General features: G+C 36.1%; 1 protein-coding gene across 5 annotated transcripts in view; it reads left to right on the top strand.

Annotated features, from left to right (window-relative positions):
* SFSWAP (splicing factor SWAP) overlaps positions 1 to 21,560 on the top strand; it is a 48,254-nt gene extending 26,694 nt beyond the window's left edge. For 3 of the 5 annotated variants that reach the window (XM_035340410.1, XM_035340413.1, XM_035340414.1), the window contains exons 14-19: positions 7,466 to 7,731; positions 13,990 to 14,145; positions 15,450 to 15,575; positions 19,256 to 19,426; positions 20,214 to 20,286; positions 21,138 to 21,560. In XM_035340410.1, coding sequence (XP_035196301.1) covers positions 7,466 to 7,731; positions 13,990 to 14,145; positions 15,450 to 15,575; positions 19,256 to 19,426; positions 20,214 to 20,286; positions 21,138 to 21,203 — 858 coding nt within the window. In that variant the 3' untranslated portion in view covers positions 21,204 to 21,560. The remainder of the gene's footprint in view (positions 1 to 7,465; positions 7,732 to 13,989; positions 14,146 to 15,449; positions 15,576 to 19,255; positions 19,427 to 20,213; positions 20,287 to 21,137) is intronic. The other 2 variants (XM_035340411.1, XM_035340412.1) reach the window with 2 other exon arrangements.
* The last annotated feature ends 4,838 nt before the right edge of the window (positions 21,561 to 26,398 follow it).

Raw genomic sequence — 26,398 nt, 5'->3', positions numbered from 1 at the left:
GCTCTTCTCCTCAAAGGGATTTGTCAAGGATGTAGGCACAATAACTCTTCAATAGCAGTTGTCTCTTTTCAGAAGAGCAGATGAGTGTCCCCACTTGCATCTCAAATTACTCGAGGTCTAAGTTGAACTTACTAAAAAGTAAGTCAACTTTGCAACAAAAACTCACCCAAATTCCATTTCTCAGTAAACTTACTTGCTAGCAGTAGTGTTTCAGAGAAAGCAGCTCTCTTTCTCACACAAAGTCCCATGTATCTAAGGATTTTAAAGCAACCAGTTTATCTGCTTCTTACCAATAGAAATAGTTGGAAAACAATTTGTTTATAAAAGGGTTTATTTAGAATTTCAAGTATGTATTTAAATGTTAGTGATGTGACCTGCCTTTTTGAAATAATACTGACATTCCATATTGGGAATGTTAGTACTGTGTTAATGGGCAGTCTTCTGCTGTCTACACTCAAAATCCAGTAATCTGCATCACGGTATCTAAATCGATTTATAAACAAATACATAGCACAGACCTTTTTTTTAAAGCTTTTTCAGTCATGTTTCAGAAACAAAAACATGCATTTAAAAACACTGATTGCAAAGGTATTCTCCAATAACAAAAAGTAATTGTAATCAAGAAAACATACGTATAATAAATAGAAAGAGAGATGTAAAATTAGTTTTGCAGTTTGGTCAATGGAAGCTATAGTGGAAATTTCACAAAATGAAGAAAAAAGTATTTAGGTTTACCAAAACTGTCATAATATACTTTATCTCCCTTTTGGGGATATGACCATCCAATGCTGAGTCCAGGAAACAAAGATTGATATGCAGTGGCATAGAGTTAATGTAGTGGAATGATTTTTGTAGCTTAAAATGTGTCTCAGAAATGGAATAATCACTGAAAAGTATAATAAGGCATGAAAATGGGTTGAGAATTTCCATGGGAGATGCATAATTCCCATGAGCTTGTCCTTGCCAAATAACTGTAAAAAAACTAGTCATGCTATTTGTGTGTTTATACACAGCATACATTGGTGCTGAAAACCTGCTTATCACACACAGTATAGAAATGCATTAAATGAGCAAAGCTTTGTTTGACCTCTGTCAGATTTTCAAGATACCTAGAATTTTTTAAAAGAATTGCTGATACTGAGTATATATTGTAAGTTGGAACAAAATTGATTCCACTAACTGCATGTAAAGGGCACTCGGCACCATAGAGTATGTAGTACTTTTAAGCTCTTTGACTTCAGCTGGATCATAAAAATAGTGAGATCTACTTTTTCCCTAGCTGAGTTCATTCTTTTATATGGTTTTCTGTTTTTCCTTAAAAGTGAAATCAAGCAAGAGGAACAAAAGGCTGAAAAATGAGCTTGAGCAATGAAGCAGCAGAGCTTTTCAGAAATGACTCCTCACCATTCTTGGATGCATTACAACAGTAATGCAGTTATGAATAATTCTTCATCACAGCAGCATTTAGAAAACATGGAACTCTAGCTCAGTTCCTGAACAATTTCCAGTAACTACTAGTTGGTGAAGTCTGTCTGCTTTTTCAAGAGATGGGTAAACAGTAACTTGGTAGCATCTTTCTGTATGATTTTATGTTTATACATGATTCAGATGGATGCTATTGTAACAAGAAAAGCATACCAACTAACACACATGAGGGGTAGTATTTCAGTTAAGAGAAATTGCAGTCAGTCGGCCACAGACAAATGGTTCTGTGGCCTACAATAGGGAGCAACATTTAATTTTGAGGACTGTATGACTCTTCCAGATATGCAGCTATTGGCATCAGTTGAATTCTTGAATACACACATCACCTTTGGTAGTAGTAAGCTGTGGTATGGTAGGCCTATAGCACGTTTTGCAACTTTTTAGGGGTTTAAAACGTTGTTTGTCTCCAAAAATGCTAATTCAAACTTTGGATTATTCCCAATCCTGTCCATTTAAGCAGTGTTGTTCTTAGGTGCCTCCGGGAGCAAAAAAGGAAGCAGCATCTGTGGAGCAGGGGTTCTCCATCTGTTTTGCAGCCAAGCAAAACCTGGCAAGGTTTGGTGTCTTGCTGGTGAACATTTGCTTAATCTTTTTGTTAACAGTGGTTGATAACTGTAGCAAGTTATAGAAGCCTTGCAGAGGTAGAATTTAAGGTGCCAAATCACTACTTCCAGCAAAGTTTTGGTAAATGTGATTTACGTAGGTAAAGTCTCATCCCTGCTGTCCATGCCAAAAGAAGACCTGCAGAGCTTCATTTTTTTTGTCAAAGAAAATTGTCTTAAGTGACTGTTAAAGCAATTGAAGAGAGAAAGCATCTCAGAATCTACTGGTGCGGGTAATACCTGACAAAAATAGGAGAGGGGGACAATGCTGGTGCCTGGTTAGGCAAGGCTTTATATACTCCCACAGCACACAGTGTATTTGACTTCTTCAGAGCACTTACCTGATGTACAGATGGGTGTTCTGCATGTGTAGTACAGTATAATTTTTGTATACAAGGCATGATTTACCTAATAGCATGCCTGATAGGTTTCTAATACATATTATTCTGCTCATCTCTCATATTTTATCTTGTCAGAGATGCTTTATGGGTGATAAGTGCTTTGATCTGCTTGTAAAAGACAGTTGGCTATACCCAAACTGTTACCTGTATAAACCTTAACATCCAGTTTAAACAAGGAGACAAATTCACTGTTATAATGCTGCAAAACCAGGCAAGCACATAACCTGAAAGTAACTGTTTTAATGGCTTGTCCCTAATGTCATCTGTCATCGTGCCTCTGAATATAAAGATTCTATAGCACAAAGCAGTTCTTAACTTGTTTGGGCTCTTTCATCTTTTCTCTTTTGAAGACCTGTTTTTCATTTGTTTCTTTAGGTGGCTTGTCCTTACTTTTGTCCTGTTCTTAACAGTATTCATTTTTTTGTGGAGAGTAGTATGTTTATGGATGAAACAGAAGTTTGTAGTACAAGTTTAAAAATAAGGTGCTATTCAATTTTTGCCAAGCGTAACAGCATTATCAACAACTCTAGATTGTGTACATCTTTCACGCTTTCTGCTGTAGTTGATCCTGCTGTATTAGCAATAGACAGTGGGTATTGCTGTATGCCTTTTTAGAATAATAATCACATATAACATAATTTTGTTTGCATATTTTAGAAAATATTAATTTGTAAGCAAAACGTAACTGTCTAATGAATACCATATGCTAAGTATTTAAAATAAATAAAAAGCTTTCAAGTGTTTCAGGATCATCCATTTATGGGGAAAAAAGTAAAGTAGAATATATGCATCACTATCTTCTGTTTAGCATGGAACGATTGGTTGGGGGGGGAGTTGCTAGCTTGTTTGTTTCAAAACTTCCATTATCTTGCTTTTTCAAAAGGCCATACAAAAGACATAAAACCAAGTGCCACGTACTAATGTGGCATTTGGGACATAAGTGGTGGCTATCTTGCTGGCATTTGAACTTTCTTTTATTGCAAGAACCCTACCATAAACTACACGAGAGCTGTAATTCCTTATACTGTAATTACTTCAACGAATGTTTAATGGAAAAAAAGTTGAATACCAGGAACTGCCATCTGAAGAATTTAGATATGTGGGGGAGTTAAGAATGTTCTCTGCCTTGATTTTTGTTCTTCAAAGTACTCAGGGTATAAAGGCATACTTCTCTGTGCAGCAAACACATTTGCAACCCCTAATTTCTTTGCAGTTGACCCTTCAAAATTCTGGGGGGTTTTGTTTTTTGTTTTGTTTTTCTGTTTTGTTTTGTTTTTTAAGAAATTCTCATGGTCACTGCAGTGTTACTAGCTGTAGCAACAGCTAAACAGTGATGAAACTATTTATCTTAGAGTACTGAGTATTTATTTTGTTATAGAGGCACAAGTGTTTTTATCAATCACATTTAATCACTTTGGAGTACTTTAGGGTTGGACTAACAATCTTCCACAAGTTTTAACTGCTCACTCTGATGCACAGAGCAATGGTACGTTTTTATTGCTAGGAGACAGTTGCTTACTAGTTCTGTGTCAAAGAGTATTTCAGTACAAGCTTTGGGGAACCTGCAGAAAAAAAAAAAAAAAAAAAAAAAAAAAGGTGCAGTGGTAGAGAAAAGTTTTGAAGGAATTTAGATTTTATGAAATTTAATTTTTAATGAAATAAAGTAATTGTTGATTAACTCCTCACAGTTCTAATTCTTAACTCTTTCCAACTTTGATATAACACAAGATTGAAATTAATGCAAAAATCAGCTTTTCAGAATAGAAAAAAATATTAACTAATTGTGAAAGTGTTAGTTACATTATAAATAATGTTCTTTCACAGTTAAGTTCATTTGTACCAGGAACAATGCCAGTGTTTTGTTCTGCTTGAATAAGCACTTTCTGGTTTACCTCTAGTCTTCATTTTGAACTTTGATTAAGTAATGTAACACATGAAAAACTAATGTGTGTCCTGGCCTTATGAATACTGCAAATAAGCAAATGTCTGGTAAAGAACTGAAGTACTCGTTCTCATATAGTTTTATATCCGTCCTGATAGAAAGCTCTTTCCTAACCCATCTCTCTTAAACGGGAGTTTTTCAATAATCCTTGTTTTCTGAAGAAGTTCCTTTGAAACATTTCTTGTAGCAGGTGTTTACTGTAGGAAGCGTTCTTTTAGCAGGATTTCCTTCAGCCATCCACTGAAAACACAGAAGAGGAACTCTAATTGTCTGACACTGTAATATTTAGTAGGGGCTGAAAGAATGTTCTGTTAACCTAAACGAACAAAGAAGTGAGGTTCAATGAATGCTGTCTGAAGGTCTGAAATCTAATTTCCTAGGAGAGTTCTCAAAAACCTTAAATCTCTCTTCCCTTCAGATGCATAATAAAATTAATCCGGTAACCAGTTTGTTGCCATGCTTTCTGAAACAGCGTTCTGCTGACCTGCAGGTTTGCAAAGTCTGGTCAGTAAAAAAAAAAATAAAAAAAAAATGTTTCTGGCTTTTGGAAACAATAATCTCCCAATGTCCACACTTGCTTTGATTTTTATTTATTGATTTGCTTTACTCTTGCCTCCAGTTTCTTGCCTCTACTACCTGGATCAGTTTTCCGTAGTAAAACCCCAAGTTACTGATAGCTTCTTCTATTTGCCTGACACAAGACAGTTTTAGCTTTGGTTTATTTTGTTTTGTTTTCAAAGATTTTATTCAGCGGCATTATTTAACTTTTCTGCGTGTCCTGGCAACTTGCTGGCATTAAGTTCTTTCAGAGCTCTGCCTTCAGCTCTGAGGATGTTTCAAGCCATTTTGCTGGTGGCTTTTTTCTTGAAAGTAGATTTGCCACTGCAGGAATCGGCATGTTTGTGATAACTCCTCTGAGTACCCGGTCCCAGCGGTGCGTTGTGTCAGTTTGGCTGAGTAGGTGGCTTCCCTCTCTGCGGTAGCTCTTGTCTTGCACTCAGGACCTACATATTCACTTGGGGGTTGGTGAAGTTACTTCTGTATGATCTCTGCCAGAGCTTTCCAAGCATGCTTCATTAGTAAGCTGGAGCAGTTGTGTCTGAATCTCCGTCCAGCCAGGCTGCAGTACACTTTGCAGAGGGATGTGGACAGCTCTGTCACTCGTACTGTAAGCATCCTGAAAGTCAAGGAGAGATCACAGTTTTGGCAGACAGTGCTTGTGGAGGGTATGGAGGAATGCTTAGCAGTGCGGGGTTCCTCATTCTGATGGCTGAGAGAAACCCTGCGTGTGCACTAAAAGTACCTGTGTCAATCAGTCATTAGCTTCCTTTCTGGCTAATGGTATGATAGCTTGTGTTTAGTGCAGCCAAATGAACTTGAGCACTGAAAAATGTTCTCTTCCGTCTCTTGTTTTCCTCTTAACTCTACTTTGCCTACAGCTATTTTGTTTCAAGCTATTAGAATTATCTACTTCAAGGCAAACTGGTCTATTACATATTCAGTAGAGTTCAAAGAGACTAAGGCACTGTATAAAGACATGAATAACATTGTCAAGGAACAAAAGCAGGTTGCAGTAGTCTCTTAGGAAACCCTTGAGTTTGGAGATGAGGTGTCTGGAATTGCGTGTGGATTTGAAGTTAGGGAAATTGGAAATAGGCCACAAGTAAACCAGTCACTCAAATGATAATGTTATAAAATGTTTATAATCCTTGAAGCAAACTACTTCAGTACTGCTTTATTGCTATTTTGGTAAATATTGTGATAACAGTTATCAGTTAAAGCTCAGAAAAGAAATGTTGCTGTAATGTGAAGCAAAGCCAAATTTCCAAGTATTCACATGTAGTCAATTATTGCCTTGACCTACTCACAGTAGAAGAAGGGCAGAGAGAGAGAGGAAAAGATCACCTGCTTCTAATTTGGTTATTTGGGATTTTAATGCATTAGTTTCTATTCTGATCATGGTAAGCATCCTTGTATCAAATGGTGAAAGTGTCAGACCAGGTGGAGCAGAAATTATGACAGGGAAACTGATTTCTCCAGTTTCCTTGAAATGGCAGCTGGGGGAATGACAGACTTTGAAATGGGGAGCGTATCTACAGTGCCTGACTTGAATTGTTCTAAGCAAGGTGTTGAGCAGAATTCTCTCAGGTACAAGCTGATAATTTGAAAATTTCTCGGTGTGGTATGTTTTGTGTAATTCACTTAATTGTAGTCAGAATTACTCGCTGAACATGAGTTGAGCAAGGGCCTGCTCTGTCCTTAGGATTAATAACTTTTGTCGTTTTTCCAGCCCTTTACATGCAAAAGACTTAATTTCATAAAGTCCAGAAATAATTTGTATCAACGCTATGTCATTTTGCTGTTTTACTTGAGGTTCGTTCTAATCTAAATAGCGCAGTTCAGGGAAGAAAGTGATTTGAAAACTTAATCTTGAATATCAGTAAGTCTTGATGGTATTTTTCTGGTTTATACGTATGCCTAGTTAAGCTAAGAGTCTTAACATATGTATCCCAACTTGCATATATACCTTTGGGGGACTGTATAGGCCTCTATTGAATGATATTGAATTTGTGTTTTTGAAGATGTGAGCCTGACTTACGCACGCTTTACATAATACTAATGCAGCACTGTGAGGATTTAAAGCAATCGTGGGAGGTTAGATTGTTATTGATTTAACAACTATTTTCTTAAGATGGATGTATTTCTCACACTTTACTGAGTCAAAAATGTAAGATGATTGTTAGTTATCTTCCTTGCTGTTGTACTTGTTATCCAGCATTTCGACAATGTATATATGTATAGATACATATATATAGGCAAGATTAGTGAGTGGGTTATCTTAAGTTTCTTTGCCAGAACTGTGTTTTTACATGGCATGCATACCAGTAGATGTAACATCCTGTTTAGTATAAAAAGCTATAAAGAACTAGAGATGCTTATGTGTTGTCTATACACATAGGACTTTCTCAAATTAAAAATTGTTCTGCAATTTTCAAAACTGAATGCTGACGTTCTTTGTTTACCTTTGATTTCAGAGTGTCAGTAGTATACCATGTCCTGTGACTGCAGTCAGAACTTTGCCTACCTTAGAAGTTAAACAAGCAGAAAGGCCTTCAAGCAAAAGCAAAGATCCTCCTAGGGATGAAGAAAAAGAAAAAAAAAGAAAAAAGCACAAGAAAAGATCTCGGACAAGATCTCGATCACCTTTCAAGTATCATTCTTCATCTAAGTCCAGATCTAGATCACATTCAAAAGCAAAGCACTCACTTCCCACTGCCTATAGAACTGTCAGGCATTCAAGGTGGGTTTGGAAACCAACCATATTCTCTAGAGTTCTGTGTGAGCTAATACTGAAAATGTTTTTGCACTTCTTTAATTACATAAGCATCTTCTTACCCATTACAAGGGATATAGTCACCCTGAAGACAGTGAATAAATATCAAATATGGAAAATCTCTGAAAATATTTTTGATGAAATAGTCATTAATTTCTAAATACATAGTGCAGAATTTACACCAGCTAATTTCAATCCGGTCTGTGAAATACCTGGTGATGCTATGTAGCAGTGTGATTATAACGAGGAGTCTGTGGCTATTGCTCTGGTATAGTAACAATATTAAAATGTGAAATAAAAAACTAGCTGGTTGAACAGCAAAGCTCAGAAGGAAAGCAAGCAGCTGGGTAGCATGTGTAAAAGATGTGATGGATGAATGGCAGGAGAGATATGACAGGTATCAAAGGAGGTTGAAAGCAGAGTTGTTGTGCAACAGAAGTCATAAAAGAATGTAGCCCACTGCAGTTGGGCTAAATTTGACCATTAATGAGATTAAATACATTATGTTAATTATCTGGCTATATATATTATGTTATATTAATATTGTTAATTACATCTAAGACATTTGGGTCTATGAACCTTTAAACTGTCCGTAAACTTCTGTTGTATCTTAATTCCCTTCCACAGAGCAGTTGCTGTGATCAGTGAGAAGGGCATGTTCCTGGGGTTGTAGTCTCTGGATCATGCTTCAGTATATCCAAACAGTATTTCAGTAACTTGTAGTTCAAATGAATTATGCATATAAATACTACCATAGCTGTATATGTATCTGATGCACACAGAATTATGTTACCTCTGTAGACATGCCAGTGATTTAAATGCTTCTTCCATAGAAACAGCTGGTTCAGCTATTTCTCAGGTTTTTTTTCTAGTCATTGATGGTGATGTGACAAAACTTCGCATAAATTTAACAAAGTGTCTAACTATGCTAATATATGCATTAACGCTTTAAAACTTGGTATTTTATGCTAGTTTTCTTAGGTTAAATATGATACTTCACTGAAGACATACTCAGAGATGAAAGAAATGAAATGAACATAATTTGATTTGGGTTTAATTGGTCTGACACACTGCTTATTTGACTGCCTTTGACAAACAGGTGGTCGTGATACTTTGTTGTTAGATGCGTTCCAAAATATTCTGGTATTTTTTTTGTGCATACCAGTGTATAAAGGGAACAATGCTGAATGAAGCTTTCATTGTTTAGTGAAGTCAATACAAGTCTTCTCAGAGTGGAGGATATCTTGAGGAAAAGTCTTGTCAGGTGAATCACTGATGTTTTCAGCTCCCTGCCAAGCTATATCTTCACTTGGAACTCCCTTGTCTCTTCATCCAAGCTATGTCACGTATGTTCTTCTACTGTTTTCTTGATAAATGGTGAAAACAAGAAGAATCATCAAAGTAAAGATTTAAAAAAAATATATTTTCTGGTACCTTGAAATAGAATCATCTGAGAAGATCCTTATCGGTACTAGAGTCTGCTACTCTGTAGGTCAAGGATAATCCTGCACCTTGCATGAGCTTGCATCTGGCACTAGTTAGATTAATGACAACCAAGTCACATACATATTGAGATGTCTTCAGTGACTTCATGGTGATCTGAAGATATCTCCTCCTTTATCAAGGCTTGAATACTTTCACCAACTGATTTACATTTGGTTCTGCTGGCGGAAAGACCGAACTACAGTGTTCTAAAGTCCAACACACATACCACGGACAGTCTTATTTTTTAGTGGATTTCTTTCTTGACTGGCCAGAATTCAGTTGGTGGACATACTACGCAAAAGTCACCAAAAATAGCTAATCCGATGGAGCTAATCTTTGTGTGCCCTGTAGAATATGATTCCTGGCACAAATCAATTAATAGATGCATAATAGCCCTAACATAATGGATCAACATGACACCTAATTAAATCTGGATGGATTTTTCCTAAATCAGCTGTTTGAATTGTACACCTAAGAGGTCCAGTAAGCTTGATGCTGGCTGGCTGAATTTTAAAATTGTTTCAGAACTGCACCACATCTTGCATTGAGAACATTTTGCACATCTTAAAATTTGACTAGTGTTAAAGCTGAACAGGAAAGGGATCTCATTCATCCTGTTTTCTGATCTGAGAATGCCAGTTCAAACAAAGGTCTCTGGAGGGTCTCCCATTCAGGAAACCATTGTTTCTGGGAAATTAAGGCAGTATTATCAGTGCTGAGTTACTGCCCTTTCACTTTGAGGTTTCTGCAGGTCGTATGAGAAACTTTTTGACAGGAGACCTGTTATATGTCTAAATTCACCTTACTATTTACAGCATTCTCAGTGAGACTAAATCTAAACTTCTGGTTGAGGTCTTCCTGTAATTAATAGTAATTAATAACTTCTTCCTGCATATTATACTAAATATAGTGACTGTTGGTTTATTTCAATGGAAGAGTATTTTATCACTTGCAGTTTTTCTTATATACTATTTAGGAGTAGTCTGGTGGGCGTACAGTAAAAAATTTGAAATAGGGAAAAAAATATATAGTCAGTCAAGACAGCAAGTCTTATGCGGGCTGGATTGAGTGAATCCTCAGCTGGAAGACAAATTCCAGAGATGCAGATAAGATGTATAAAGATAACTTTGAGATGTGAGATGGAGTACTGTGTCCAGCTTCACCCATGACACTTCAGAAGGATGTTGGTCAGCTAGAGGCAGATTGGAGTGAATCAGCAAAAAGTTTCATAAATTTAAAAAAAAAAAAAAAAAGAAAAAGGTGGGGTGGGGAGGAGATTTAGAATTATGACTTCGGAAAAACTGGAGGAAAATTAAATGAGTCATCATGTATGCCAAAAAGGTGGGCACAGAGCATTCTTCTTCAGTCCCTGGGGTTAGGAGGAGAAGTAATGGATTTAAATTGATGGAAGAGAGACTAGAAAGGTTTTTATAGTTTCTCAGTGGTTAATACTGCTTGTGAAAGTGCTATCATGGGAAACTTCTGTATTAAGAATGATGGTTTAGAGAGTATTGAATAGTCTGGTTTCTTGAAGTCTTCTCTAGCCCTGTATTTCTAATTAGGTCCTTGAAAAATTATCCCCACGGTCTCACATTGTACAAGGAATGATGGTGATAGTTAGCCAGGCTTTACTGAAAGTGTTTGATAATCCTTAAAGTACTCAGTTTGTGTACAAAATCAAAGTTCTTGCCCCTGAATCTGGAAAGGTTGTAAAATAATTAAGTAATCAAGAGTGGGAGGCTGATTCATAACCCATTCAGATACTGACGTGTCTTGTCTCAAATGTTAAGGTAAAAATAATGCCTTGTCTTAGTACTTTCCCCAAAAGAAGCAAATGTTGGTGCCTAGCTAGAAGAGATACAACTTTTCTTGATTTTCAACACTAAATATATAACTTCTATTTGTTGCCTTGCCTTGTTCAAAACATGTCACCTTTCACATCTCTTACGTCTTTAGTTTTCCCAGTGCTTAATGGCAAAATATGCAACTTTTCTAGCAACTTTTCTAGATTCCTAAAACACTGCATGTTACAGGTTACTGCTGAACAAGTAGTTAGTTATGTACAGAGTCGTAACCACCTGGGATAAAGCTGTGAACTATTTGCAGAGGTTACTGTGCTCATCTTTTATTAATTGGGTGGTGCCTAGAGGATAGTCTTTATTGTCTGGTTATTGATGCTAAATTATATGGAACATTCCTATTTTGAGTAACTTTGCTTTATTTGAATGTCTCAATCTAATGTAGTGTGTTGGAGATTTTGTTGCCTTATTCCATTCTGCACTAGCTGTATATGCTAACCTGCAGACCTCAATATAGAGCAGTTACTGGTGCAGCAGACTTGGGAAAAAAAAAAAAAAAAAAAAAGGAATTTTCTTTCTGTAGTACTTACTGCCACAGATCACATTAATCAAAAAATTTGGAATAACAAAGATGATCTTTTTTGTAGTAAACATTCATAACTTTCCTAGAGAGTAGTTTGTTGGGCTTGAGGGGTCTGTACAGTGAAAAAATGTATTTTAGATTTGAAGCTATTTAAACTGTTATATTTAAATTACCTGTGACAACCAAAAGAGAGATACATATTCCACAATTTCTCATTAGACTATATTGCATTTGGATGATAATGAATAGTGAACTACTTCGAAGTTGTAATAATGACCACTCACCATGTACCCTGTATTTGGGAACAGTCGTAGAAGTCTTAGATTTTTTGAGATTTCCACGCGGACACTCGATGAGCTTCTCTATAATGCTTTGAGTAGTTACAATTTAATCATAAAAGTTGTTTCAAAAAATAAGATTACAGCAAACTATGTACCGATTTTGGTTTCTAACAAGTTAATAGGGAATGAGATATAGGACATGAAGTTAAAGATAACTTTACAGTAACTGTCTTTGCTGTCTTTGTTCAAGTTATGTTCAGCATTCTTGTCAAACTTTGGTTTTGGTTTTTCTTTGGTTTTTAATCAAAAAATTTTGGAAATCATGGAAATAATCATTGCAATATACTTCTATACTGTTTTATATCACTTGTTTATTGTTTGGTTTTGCATTGTTAGAGGCGTAGACACTGCTTCATTTAAAAATAGGCCTTGGTAAGGTACAATTATGTACGACTTGCATTTTTTTTTAGTATTTTCTAATGCAACTTCAGCAGTACTAAAGTTGAAAAAATATGTTCAGATAACAGCAAATTAATTCAAAGCATGTCTTGGATATTCATTATTCTGGATAGCACAAGCAAGCCTGTTTAACAGAAACAAGTTTAAAGAAAGTAGTTCTACAAGGAATCCAGATACAGTGCTTTTATGGTGCCATGTGCTACACTACAAGAAATTTCTCTGTGTAAATGAATGCTATGTTCTGAACAAAAATTTGCCTGTCAAAATTAGTCCCAAAAAGCTCCTGGCATAGTATGACTTTAATTCTAGACCAACATGAGAGGTTAAAGTTAAGTCACAGAAACGGTAAACAATGTACAAAAGCACTGTAAGGTATTTCAGCATGGCTTGCTTCGGAGGTGTTAGTCCCAAAGAGGTAACGACTTATTACACATCAGTAATTAAGGTCAGAGGTGAGGCACATCTGTTAAATCTGTCTTGGCAAACAGCCTTTGGTATGTTTCAGTCATCTCTAGTAAATGATTCATGGGGACTTTATTTTAATCAGCTTCAAAGCACCATAAAAAGTTAGATGTGAATTGCATCTGATAGTGGTGCTGTTTAAAGAAGTGTAAATTGTCAGTCCTGGAGTTGTAGGTATGCTGTTCTAGCTGGGAAGTTTGATTTTGAAGCTGATGGACAGTAAGTGTAAGAAATGACCGTGTTCATCTGCATCTCTGTTTTCTACCAGCAGATCTTTTTAGCACGTGATCTAAGCTAATGATGTCATTGTATGTGTGAGTGTGGTTTGTGTGTATGTATGAGAGGGGATGGAGAGGCATTCATTAGGTATTGAATGATACGGTTTGATGACATTTGGATGTTCATTTTGAACTAAAGTAGAGATGGAAAGTCTAAACTTCTGTTGGATGTTGATCTTTTTCCTTTATACTGTCTAGTAACGGAACAGTGCTAAGCCACATACTGAATTACCCAGTTAATGAGTAACAAACAATAGGTAGTAGTGGCATGCTTCATTAGTGGGTCACTTTTCAATAAGTTTGAGAAGAAAGCTTCAGAATGCTTGTGTGAGAGAGACTGACGTTTTGCCTCAGCTGCAGAAATTTGAGAGGTTTGGATGTAACTGCTCTTTGTTTTTTCCAAATCAATTTTCTTATTGCTGAGGCAGTGTCTTTTCACTCAGTTTTAATTCCTGTATTGTAATGAGACATGCCAAGCTTTGTAATCCTTTGAACTTTTGGGACCCTTCTAAACAAAAGTTCTGTTGACTTTAAAGGAATAGAGTGTCTTAAAATAATAGTGTAATGAAAGTAATAATTGTTGTATCACAGTAAAACTGTTAAGCTGCTTGTAATTGTTTGAAACTAATGGCCAAGTTCTTAACGTTTGGTGGTTGGAAGAATGTTGTAGAACCAAAAAACATCATATCTGGTTCATAAAAATGAAGCTAATGCTTTTTTCTTTCTGATTGTTTGGACTTTTTTTAGGCTGGTCCATATAGGCATGTTTCACTAAGGTTCAGCTTTTGGTTAAGGGACTGAGCCTTTTCAGGATTCTAGTTAATACCAAAACTAGCACATTTTATTCTGAATGTGAAGTGTGTGCCTCCGTATCACAGACTCACAGCATCCACAGGGACACTGAGCATGGAACCGAGTCTGAGCAACTCATCAATGGCAGCAGCAACAGAGCGGGAAAGTTATCAGGCAGCTTCGACAACGAAAAGATTTGACTGCTGGCGCTCTTTTGAGGGAAATCCTGGTAAAATGTCAAGGTGTCTGACTGACCCCAAACTTTATGATCTGTTGTTTTTTTTTTCCTTTTTTAATCCTTCTGAAAGGCCTGGTAAAGATCAGATTTCTAAGTGACAAAGCAGTTAATTTGCAGCACTTAACTGCCATTGTGATTATTTTTTTCATTTTCAGTTGATCGGTTCTGTTGTAGGTGTAAGAGAAATGGCTCAGGAGCGTGTGTGTATATACTAAATACATGGTGCAAGTCTGCAGAAGATCAGTGATTTCACAAATGGCTTCTCTTTTAGTCACTGCAAAAGAACGAAAGAAAATAAATGTTTGGCATACCTGGAGTGACATACCTATAGCAAATAAATAAGAAAGGCTTGAAAATAAATAAAAATCAAATGATAAGAACTATACACTTTAGTGGTAATAAAATTAACTGTTACTACTGTGAATTTGGGGTAGATTTGGGACTTATTTTTTTTCTTTTTTTTTCAAGCTGGGTCCCCACCTTGTCCCCTTCTCAATCTCCTCCCTGTCTCCCTTCCATTCTTCAGGACTTTCCTCATTCAAATTATTTGGTTATTAAAAAATACTCAGGTTTTATTAGCACATCAACTTAATTGCAAATCACACAGAAAAAGAGGCTGTTAAGTTGATTTCTGATCTTAACTGGGCATGCTTTTTTTTCATCTTGGTCTTTCTCTTTCTCAATCTAGGAAAAATATTTCAAGTGAAAGTGCTAGTGCCAAACAATGCCAGTCGTGGGTTGTTGGTCACTTGCACAGGTGAAAATTCTAGCTGTGTTAGGAGTATTCTGCAGCATCAGGGACAAATTTTCCTGGACTTGTCAGAGTTGGAGATGAACTGAAAACAAAAACTTGCGTTTATCTCTGTGATGCAGCAGTTCTAAAAACATTCCATTAATTTGCAAAGACAAGGTCAGGCCTGACAATTCCAGGCTTTGAGCCAAATTGGACTTCTGTGTACCATCATTAGTAAACTGTTGCCACAAAAGGTGACTGCACTGAAGTGGAACATTCATGCCTACTAATACAGACATTGATGTCAGCACACAATACTGAAAAAACAAATGCTTTTTTTCCCCCCAGAGTTGGGAGTGAAAAGCAATGGATAACTACACCCTAAATGTGTTGGATGGGTAAGAAATTCATAAGCAACTGACAAGTCTTGGAGACTAAATACCCTATAATGATATAAAGTAGAAGGGAATGGTGTTACATTTGTGTTTGGTGACAGCACAATTCCACTCAAAAAAAAAATTATACAAATAACATAAGTAACAAAAAGCAAACTTTGGGTGTTCTTTCCTGTCTAGGTCACGATCAAGGTCACCTAGGAGGAGGGCTCACACACCAGAAAGGCGGAGAGAGGAAAGGAGTGTTCCAACAGCTTACCGCATCAGTAATAGTCCTGGAAACAGTAGGAAACGTGCACGGTCCAAGTAAGTATACCCGGTCTAAGAGAAGGTTATCTTCTGGTATCAGAAGACTTTAAATGTTGCCTGAAGTGTGGTATACTCCCTGGATAAAACTTAAAGCTTTGGGTTTCTTTTCATCTGAGGCTTTATTTTATTAGACAAATACATCTGTGGAGGAAAAGAAAAACTAGAAGCTCTGATTATGGTTCTTTGCACATTCTTGTATATGTTTGAACACTAAACGTTGAACCAAATCAATGAATGTTAATACAGTACTGTCTGGTAGCTGTGAAAGTTCAGATTTTATTTGGACTCTGAAGTCTTTGTTTGGTCAGTTTTTCATGCTCCACTTGTCCGATCAATATGACCTCCACAGTGGCCATATACTGTTATTAAGTTATTCATACCACTATCTGAAAGTTGCTTGACCACTCCCCATATCTGCACAAATAAAGGGAAAATCCAGTTTAACAAAAAGTCTGCTTTATGTTCAACAGTTAATTTACTACCTGAGCGGAATGTGAAATCCAAAATAAGTGGTACCTTTTTTGAGACCACCTTGCATATAGTCTACCTGAACCTCCTATTGTCAAGATGGCATAACAACCTTTATTTCATCTCATCGATGCAGAATAAAAACATCTGCAAAATGTGTGCCCAAAAGGCTTGAAATGTTTTGTCTCTAATTTCAACGTGGGAGGAAGTGAAAATTTTCATGCTAATTTTGTCATGTACAGTTGAAGTTTACACAAATCGCAGCACCTTAAGAGTTACTAAACTGAACATACAGACTCTTTCTCCACATCAGTGAAGATTGTCTTTAATCTGTTTTTCCATATCTTCTGTAGAGTAGGAAATAAGGAGGTCACTTTCACCTTCATGATTTTAAAAATATTTGTATTGTTTCTTAGAATAACTTTCCATCTCAACAGCTTCTAGCTAATTGATGTATGGTATGTATAAATGAGAACTTTATCAGTATACTTCAACTGATTCAGTTTTTCATAGTCAAAGTCAAGATAAAAATAGAGGTTTCTTTGGAAGTCAGTATGCAAATTGGCTAAGCAGAAAAGATCCAATATGTAGAAGCTTAGAATGTTTTTCTTCCTATAAATACCTGTAAGAATTGTTTCACGCCCTGTGATGTTCTTTCATGCAGCGTTGGTGTGCCTGCTGCTTGACCATTTGACATCTTAAGCTATAAATCATGTTGAAAATTATGCTATTCAAGCGCTAAATTATGATGGGAGTTTTGAAATAAATAAGACTCATCTTTAAACAATATTGTTTATATGGGTCGAACTCGTAAACCTTTGTTAGGCCTCAGATAAGAAAACAGAACACTACACAACAATGCATGGCAGTAAAAGCAGAAAGGTAGACTGAAGAAAGAATATTGTAGATAAACATAGTTGAGGACATTTTGCAGCTCTGACTGCAGAAAGCCTAGCTAGGACTGATGTTAAATTTCCAGTGAAAATGTAGATAGACGCTCTGGTGCACCATTTTTCCTGATCTTCATTTAAGGAGTAGGTTCTTTGCAGTGGGTGTAATGGAAGCAAGGTTTGGGTTCATGATCTTTTAAAAGCCAATTAGTTTACTTAGGCTTTCTGTGAGGAGGTAATGTATTTTTTGCCTGATAGCCAAGTGAATTTTTGAATCTTACATGGCAGCCGTCAGCTCTGTTTTTTGTTAACCACAGCTAAACAAAGAAATAGGCAGGCTTTGGAATCTGTATCATCAAAGGACTGAAAAGGACCCTAGACGTAATAAATACTGCAGTGTTTTAAACTGCTTAGGGCATTAATCTGCTGTCTGTGGTGATACTAGCACTGCTTGTAAATTTGGAGGTACATTTCCAGAAGAAAATATGTAAGAACTAGGAAGCTATGTTTTGTCTTTTCTGTGAAACTAGTGGTTTACTCCTTACTAAATGACGTTTATTTCAGAATAAATGTAACAATTGTTTTTTTCTGTTTATCCTGTACCTTGGATGTCGTCATGGTCACTTGAATAAGTCTAATGTAAATCATTTTAATCTGTAATCATGTTAATCATTTTAATCTAATTCATCTGCAGTGAATTGTTTTCCACAGAGCATATGCATGGGTCTTTATGCTAGCTGTTGTGCCTAGAAAAAATGTTATAAAAATAAGCCTAGTTTTAGCATATGGACCCTTCTAAAACTAGAAAATTGATAGGCAATTTCATTCAGCATTTATGGTGCTTGTTCATTATAATCCAAGATTAAGAACACTGCAAAAGCCAACTCTAAAATGTTCTACTACCATGAATGTTTGCTGAGATTTTCAAGAGTTAAATATGAAATATATTCACAGCTTGATTACGTTATGTTTTAAGAAATTGAGCAATTACAGTACATAAGCAGCTAGTCAAGGAATAGCCAACTTTGTAGAGGATTTTTATTTTTAAAATTACAGGAATATTAGAGCTGTGTTTTTGTGTGTTTTTTTTTTTTTCCTTGCCAATTAATGATTATTTATGCAAGAAAAGAGTAAGGTGCATTTTGTAATTTAAGTCTTGAATGCTGACTGATGTATTAAAAAAAATCAGATACTCATAAATTCTAAGCATTGTAATTATAGAATATTTACGTGTGTATTTATTATAGCATATTTGCCTTTAAAGTAGAAAATGAAAAATAAAGGGATCAACAATGTGGTATTTAAAAGATGGCTCTAAGGTTTACCATGTTTTAGGGTGTGTCAGAAGCCTCGGAAACTTACTTTTCTGTTTAGACTTCTAGCAGATCATTTCTAGTTCTTTTTTGAACTGTCCTTTTTAACCTTGTGAGCTCTAAAAATGGAAGATGTGCTAGCTCCCCCAGCAGAGAAAGCTAGAGAGATGTGCCTGCAGTGAGGTATTGCTCAAAAGCTAAGTTAGTCATTCTGATTACAGTAATATCAACACTGGTGTGTAAATCTTAGACATAAATCCATAAACAAGTGTAAAGGCTTGGATAGTTTCATCTGTGGTATATTAGTAGTTGAATTCTCTTTGAGCTTAACACTTCATATAAGACAACCTCTGCTTTCCTTCAAACATCTTGCTAGGTGAAAGTTTGCTTGCATAGTATACAATAGCTTGTTTAGGGTTTTGAGCCTGCAGTACGTTGAGTTATGGAGTGGATTGCTGTTGTAATTGTGTTTTTAAAAAGCAAGCAAACAAACCATGGATTTGCCTTGTAGATTTTTTCAAATCTATAGTTACATGGATTGCTCCTTTATGGGCTAAAAAAATATAGAGATATATAAATTATTCTATTTTTCATTATATGTTAGGTGTAGGATGTTGTTTGAGAAGGAACTTCCTCTAGTAAGGTTATTCTGCCGATTTTCAATTAAAGACTTTTCATTGTCATCCTTTAAAGAATGAAATACTGCTGCCTAATTCCTCTGTACCTGAGAAAGAGTATTCCAAGTGAGAGCCTCAGATACTACTAGTTTTCTTATCATAATTTATTAAAAGGAGCTTCTGAGACAGTGTTTTGCACAACCAGAGGAGTGCAGTATTGGGGTAAGAAATACAATACTGGGGTAAGACTTGAACGCTTGCTCAATGCACACGGAAAAATATCCTGTGGAAGAGCACTACATAATCCCTTAGAAGCGTGAAAAGTACCTTTCACTGAGCTAGTTTAATACTACTGCAACTATCCTTAAATAAAATATTTCTTCTCACAGAAGTCCCCATGAAAAGAAGAAGAAGAGGCGGTCTAGATCACGTACTAAGTCCAAAGCTAGGTCTCCTTCACCGGCCGTGTCACCAGGCAAACCATCCACACACAAAAATTCTGTGCATTCAGCTAGTGTCTCTCCTGTGGAGAGCAGGGAATCCAGCCAGGAACGCTCCAGGTAATACACTTTCTCAGTAGTGTAATATTGCAGGGCTGATGTTTCTTGACTGTGAATGTGTCTTTTGACCTAATTGGTATGGTGAGGAGCTCTGTATGTACGTATATTAAAAGTAGAAGACGCTGAGAGGATGGCATTTTGTACATCAGTCTAATGATGAGCTAGGATCTCCATTGCCTGATGGAGTTTTTATGTAATCCAGTGAAATGTTAGGATTGGATTTCAAAACCTGGAAAATACGTTAACACTACCTCTGCTACGTTTACATTTAAGACAGGGAAGGCACTGTACAAATTTAATTTGTTAAAGAAGTTTTCATGTTATGTATGAGATAACGTGTGATCCTTTGAGTGTAGAAAACTGAAGGTTCTGCTCCTTGTTCAAGTATACCTTGACATACTCCTACAATAAAACTTAAGTGTAAAATTCTGCAGTGTGATTCTGAGTTAGAAAATGGTAACTCTCACTACATGGGATAACTCCGAAGTAGAATTTTAACAGGGTGGTTTGAATTTCAATGTGTTTGTGAGAGTCACATTTAAATTATTTCCACAGAATACAGTGCAGTCCTGTTGAAAATCCCTAGCCTGCTGTTGAGATATGTTTTTGTCAGTTACAGAGGAGTGAGTCTTCTGACCGTGACTTACCCTGACTTCTGGTTGAATGAGAGAACTGTTTACTAGTGTATGAGAGACTTGTATAATAAAGCCCAAAACTCTGATGGTGAGTGAAATTCATTTTGAAAACATAAGCTATAAACTTTTAACACTGATTTTTACTTTTTTAGGGGAGTTTCTCAGGAAAAAGATGGCCAAATCTCTTCAGCAATCGTGTCTTCAGTGCAGAGTAAAATCACTCAGGTACAAATAAACAAATTGAAATTAGCTGCCTAATGGAGTGCGTCCATCATATCATAATCTCCATTTAATACCTTGTACAATTCTGAGCTTCACATATGATATAGAGACATGTTCATTGTCATTCTTAATTTGTTTGCTTATGAGAAAAACAATTTTGTCACTTCCCTAGTAGCTTGATCTTTAGAGGGTTGACTGAACTTGAAATGAAGGTAGCTAAGTTCATTGTGATGCAGTATATCCACTATTGAGATATGGAAATCCACATTATGCTAGAACAATACACGAACAGCAGATATTACTGAGAGCCCATCTTACTATGTTGTGCTCTTAACAAGTTTCATGGAAGAAAGCACAGAGAAACAGCTTGGTTGGCAAAGGCTAAGTTTGTGGTGTTGACAGTAGAGGAAAAATGTCCTCTTGCTAACTAAAGTTAAGTGCTTGCTCTGCATTCAGCAACATCCACAACTTAGTCTTACCTTTGTTGCTGTTTTTCTGTGAATTTTCGTTATGATTTTGTTGATATGTTCAAGCCTGCTGTGACTCATAGCATAACTATTTACAAATAGCCATGTCAGGTATATGCATTGATACAGCGTTCTGTAATTAAATGTATATGCTCTCCTAAACATGGTTTTAAGACACCCATCCTCTGTCAAAATAATTCAATTTCTTTTTTAAAAGCTACTGCCTGGTATCACAGGCCCAAGGCTAAATATCTGATGGCCATGAATCTAAGTATTTTATGTGACAGAAGCATAAACTAGCCCTTTAATGCAGGTTTTTTCAATCACATGTTTTAGCTCTGTTCAAGGCCTAGGCAAGTCTAATAATTTTTCTGTTATTTTCTACAGGATCTTATGGCCAAAGTGAGAGCAATGCTTGCAGCTTCCAAAAACATACAAACTAGTGCCTCCTGAGACCTGTTGAACTGACCATCAAGAAATTATGTGAAAAAGAACAATATAAAAACTGCCTCATCTCAAATGTACAGCTGAGCTTAGCTCACTTGGTTCACAACTCTATTGTCTAATATTACCAGAACTTGAGGAGCTAAAACCTATCTTTCTGTACAGAACTGTCTCCTTGAAATTTCATTGAATTTTTTCAGCCAGAATATCTTTGGAAAGTTTTTGGTTTTGTAAATTGATTTTTTGACTAATTCTTCAGTAACATTTTATGATCAGCAGTCTATATGTGTATATTTGTAAATACCATGTTTCTGTGATAAAAGTATTACACATTAATAAAAAACGAAACATCTTTCATTAGCTACAGAGTTTTTGTGGAGTCCTTAATTGTTTGCGGTGGACTTCTGTTAGAAGTTCGTTTTCTTTTTCTTTAATACTTTCTGCTTCTTAAAACAACTGTCTAGCTACCTTAGGCTGAGAGATACTTTTCATCTCCTTCAGGCACAGAATGATCTAAGAATACTCATTTGCCTTGATTAGTAGTGGACGGTTTCTGGACAGGGGACATAATTTTCTGTCCATCATTCAGAAGGGACTGTGAGCTTTCATTTGAGTTGCTGACCTCTTGAAGTAAATAAAAGTCTCAATGTCCTAACATGCTTCTCTCTAGTTAGCTACAGAGTGCATGTTTTTGTGGCCATACTTACCAGAAGTCCAGCATTCTTTTAATTTAACATCTTTCATGATGTTGAGGAAGATGCTTACTAACTTCTATGACACATACCAGTCAACACTTTCCAGATCTTTTCTGAACTCAGTATAATTGTAGGCTTGTTTGTTTTGCATTCCTTACAGTACAGTGAGACTATCAATTTTTAATTGAAATATTTCTTTAAATGAGTGCAAAAAGGCAATCACTAAAGATATAATTAAAAATCCCCAGATGCTCTTACAGCTAGGGTTGAATTTCTTGTGACCTTTAGCTACTTTCATGTACATCTTCCAAAAGTAGTTGCTGTTTGTCCAGTTTAAATGTGTTAATACTAAGGAAGAAAATCTTGAACAATGTTTAGAGTAATAGATACTACTCTAAAATTATAATAGGCAAAATAAAGGATATGCTGTGCAGTGAATATACCTAGATAATAGCTCAATTACACTATTGGGACACAGCTTTTTTTTTATCATTTTAGGCAGATGAGAAGTTGATTTCTTATCAATTGTAAGACACAAAGGTCTTTATACACAGTCTCAGGTTGAGGAGCTTTACTTTTTCAGATGACCAGGGACCAAAGGGGCTTTCCATTTGCTTTTAATGGCGATAAGGGATGTCGAGGAGAACAGTAGTAGAAAAAAAGGTAGCTAATTGAGCCTTAGACTTACTGATATGATTGGGGTTTCCTTCAAGTGAAGATCAAATTCAAACCCAAAGTAACACAATGGTCCAATGGGAGCTGATATGCCACTTGCTAGTGCTTTTCTCTTGGAATGAAAGAATAATATTTAAACTATTAGGAACACTAATAAGTTATGTTTCTTTTCAATTTTTGATCAATTACAACTAGCAGAGTTTACAGTCCTACAACAATTGTGTCTGGTGCAGAGAAATTTGATGGTGCATGTAAGTTGTAATGAAACAGAGCCATCTAGCCAGTAATATATAATCGTGCTATCCATTCTTTACCTGTTTTAAAAGTTACTGCAATGTTTTAACAAGCATAAAAATATTTTAACCAGCATAAATGAAATAAGATTTTCTCTATGTATGTTGATGAAACAACACTAGTAGAGGCAGAGAGAAAAAAAGAACATAAAGTAGATTTCATAGGCAGCTGCTGTCGATTATGCAGTGTTAAATTTGCAGCAACTTTATTTTTCCTGCCTAAACGCAGTTAAGTCTCACCATAGTTCAGTATTTGGCAGCAGGGATGGCAGTTGTTTGTCAAGTGATAGGAAAAAAGCCTAAAAAGCCTTGATAAAAGAGACTGGGCAGCTTGTTTTGCTGCTGCTTTGCAGATCTGTTCTCTTTAAGATGGTTGTTGCTTTAATGACTTCTTAAAATATTTTCCCTCACTGTGAGCAATTTTATTTTTATTTTAACTTTTCTCTTTTTTGCTATGGAGTTAGATGGAACGATTAGCTCCAGAAAAAAAACAAAAATCGGATTAAGCTGCATTTTTATACACTCTATTGTTTACTGAGCCTTGTTTGCATTTATCGTGCTCTCATGGGTAGTCTTTTTTTTCCTCTAGGATTTAGAAAGTAGTGTTGTGGTGTGCTTTCTGTTTTTGTTTTTCCTCTTTCCAACCAGAACGGGCATTTTCACTTTTTGCCAATTGGAAGTTTTCAGTGCTTGTAAGCAGCTATCTTCCATTCCCTATTATCAGTTTCTTTCAGAGCACGTTTTTCAGTAGAGACAGTCTGAAAAATGGCTTCTACTTATCAGCTTTGCTGCTGCCCATCTTGAGTATAATCTTTGTAATTTAAGGGGTTGATACCTAATAACTATTACTAAAGATGCTCTAATTTAAATGAGTTAGATGTGTAAACAGCCTCCTGATTGGCTGTTCAGCCAGTTGGTGGGTAACCTGTTAATTACAAAATAAAGTCAATCATTTGAGGATCTCAGTATATACCTTTTTATTTTTCCCTACAGGCAGAGAGACCTCAGTTACACTTGTAGGACAGCTTCTGTCCAAATTGTGTTAATGGTTTGGCATTGAACTATTTGGTTCTACCAAAAAGCTGACAGCTATTGAGATACACCTGCAGTTTCTTGGCATTGATCATGATCTCACATCAAATGTCACTTGTACCTCTTCATATCATAACATTTTGTTTGACACCAGTTATTTCGGAACATACACTTTCTCACTTATTAAACTTAATGCATTACAGACAACCGAGACCATACTCTCAAATTTTTAATGGGACAACAAATTATAACATTAAAATTCATTTTCCTGGATTTAAGGTAATGTCTGTTACCTTCTATGAAGAAATTGTGTTACAAAGTCCTCTTTAATTTCTACATAAATAAATCGAGTTTGTCACATACTTCTCCTGTTCCTACCAAGCAACTAATGACATGAAGAAGTAAAAGACCTGTGGGTTGAGGTTAGTAAAGCATTCAGTTCTTTACTAATTTTAATTTTGCCTCATTTTCTGAAAGCATTAAGTACATCATTGCACCGGTCCAACATTCTTATTTTCATTTCCTAAATTTGGCTGTAACTTTATGAAGATTCATTTGAAATTCTCCAAAATGCAGCTCGTAGAAGTTGAAACCTCAGTGTTTGATTTTTTTGTCTGTTGTAATTTAACTGTGAGCATGTTGTGAATATTTTGTTTTGGTTTTAGACATATGGTCTCAGCGCTGAAAGTGTAGTTGGATTAAGCGTTACATATGAAGGGAAAGGCTTTATTGGAGCAGTTGGTTGGAAACTAATACCTGCCTGCCTGCTAATTAGATTTCTGTCTGTCTGGTGGACAGCTGGTGTGGTATTGCTTTTGTTATTCTGTTTGTATCATAAAAGGATTCCTGATAATTCCTGGTGCAAAGCATGTCTTTGAATTTGCCTTAATTTTTCCTGCTCTGGATTATACCGGATGTGAATGAAGGTGGGGAAATGCCCTAATGGATTTTGTGTAATCTTAAAGCAAATCCCTGACTGTTCATAACAAATCCACTTTTACTTTCCTGTGAACTTGAAACTTCTGTGGTATTAATTTAACACCTTCAATTTGAATGAAGATGATAATCTCTTGGCAACAATTAATCCTGAACATGTATCATAAACATTACAAAAAGCTCTGCCAGACCATTTAAAAGTGATGGTGAAAATCTGCCGTTCCTGGACTACTGCTATGCTGTCCTCAGGATACATAATATGACTTGGTGGTGGTTGTTTGTTGTTTTTTTGTGTGTGTGTTTTTTTCTGATACAGACTAAATTTCCACACATGTAGATGGATGGTGACACTTATTTTTAAGACTGAGCACTAAACTGTCGATCTCTACAGAGAAAGTATGATGAATTCTTGATGGTAGTTGACAGTGTTATAAATGTATGGTAAGGACAGGAAAAGTATGTAGGACTGGAGAAGGGCAGATTATGACTTCCCCCAAGCAACATTAACATGAGCAGCAGATGTGATACATTTCTTCAGTGAAACCGTCACAGTTTGAGGATCCAGGTTTTTTCTTGTCCAGCTGTTTGTAAAATACATTCTAAGGATGTGTTCTCCTGTGGAGAAGTCCTGTGTATGCTCGTATTTCCTCTCTTAAAAAGTGGATGTGGGGGCTTCTTATTAAAATGCAATCCAAAAATGTATATCTGTGGCTTTATTTATTAGGACACAGTGACCTTGGTGATTGTAGGACTGTCTGAGAAGTTACTACTTTCAGTTGTATAGCAGCTTTTTTTTTTTTTTTTTTTTTTTTTTTTTCCTACAGAAATGCCAAAACTTGAAGAAAACCTTAACTCTGATCAAGAATCAGATCAGAGAGTTTGGCTTCATAAAAAAAGGAAAAAAATAATTTGTAGTCTCTACTTCTCCCTTCTGAAGTTCTAATAATTTAATTCATTTTCCAAGGGTGATTGGTGAAAAGATGAGTTTTTCCACCTCGAGTCAAGTAAGCATGAAAACGTTTCAGCGTTAAGTTACTGAAACAATCAAAAGTGTTGTCCGTACGCCTTCAAGTGCCCTACCCTGTGCACAATGAAAATTATAAATTACCAGGTACAATGATCACAATGGTATTAGAGCCCACATTCGGCAAGCTAGCTGTGTTGGAAGAGAAAGCTATAGCAAGCTGTCCTCAACGAAATCTTCCAGTGGATATGCAACACAGAGTGAAAAGGTAACTACTGCAAAGGTGCAAAGTCACTCGAGGGATACCTCTTAGTCCCTTGGATTTTTATGGTAGGAAAGATACGTCACATGTAAGTCTGATGGTATAAAGACAGTGGACTACAGGTTCTTCAGATGCCCCAATCTATTATTTTGTTTTATATTCCCAGAACAAAACATTTCATGTATTTGCATAATAAGAAGCCACCAGTTTACTCAGTTGAATCATGAATAGTGAAAGCCTTTGAGTTTGTAAGTTAATGGTTTTCTCAGAATTGCCATTGCAAAGAGAGAATAGATGATCATTATTCTTTTGTGCAGGTCCCTTATCTGTTTGGGTTCACACTGTCC

The sequence above is a fragment of the Oxyura jamaicensis genome, chromosome 15 (assembly GCF_011077185.1).
Source record: "Oxyura jamaicensis isolate SHBP4307 breed ruddy duck chromosome 15, BPBGC_Ojam_1.0, whole genome shotgun sequence".
Lineage (NCBI taxonomy): Eukaryota > Metazoa > Chordata > Aves > Anseriformes > Anatidae > Oxyura > Oxyura jamaicensis.
Note: the sequence above shows the minus strand (reverse complement) of the source record. Positions and strands in the feature narration are given on the sequence as shown.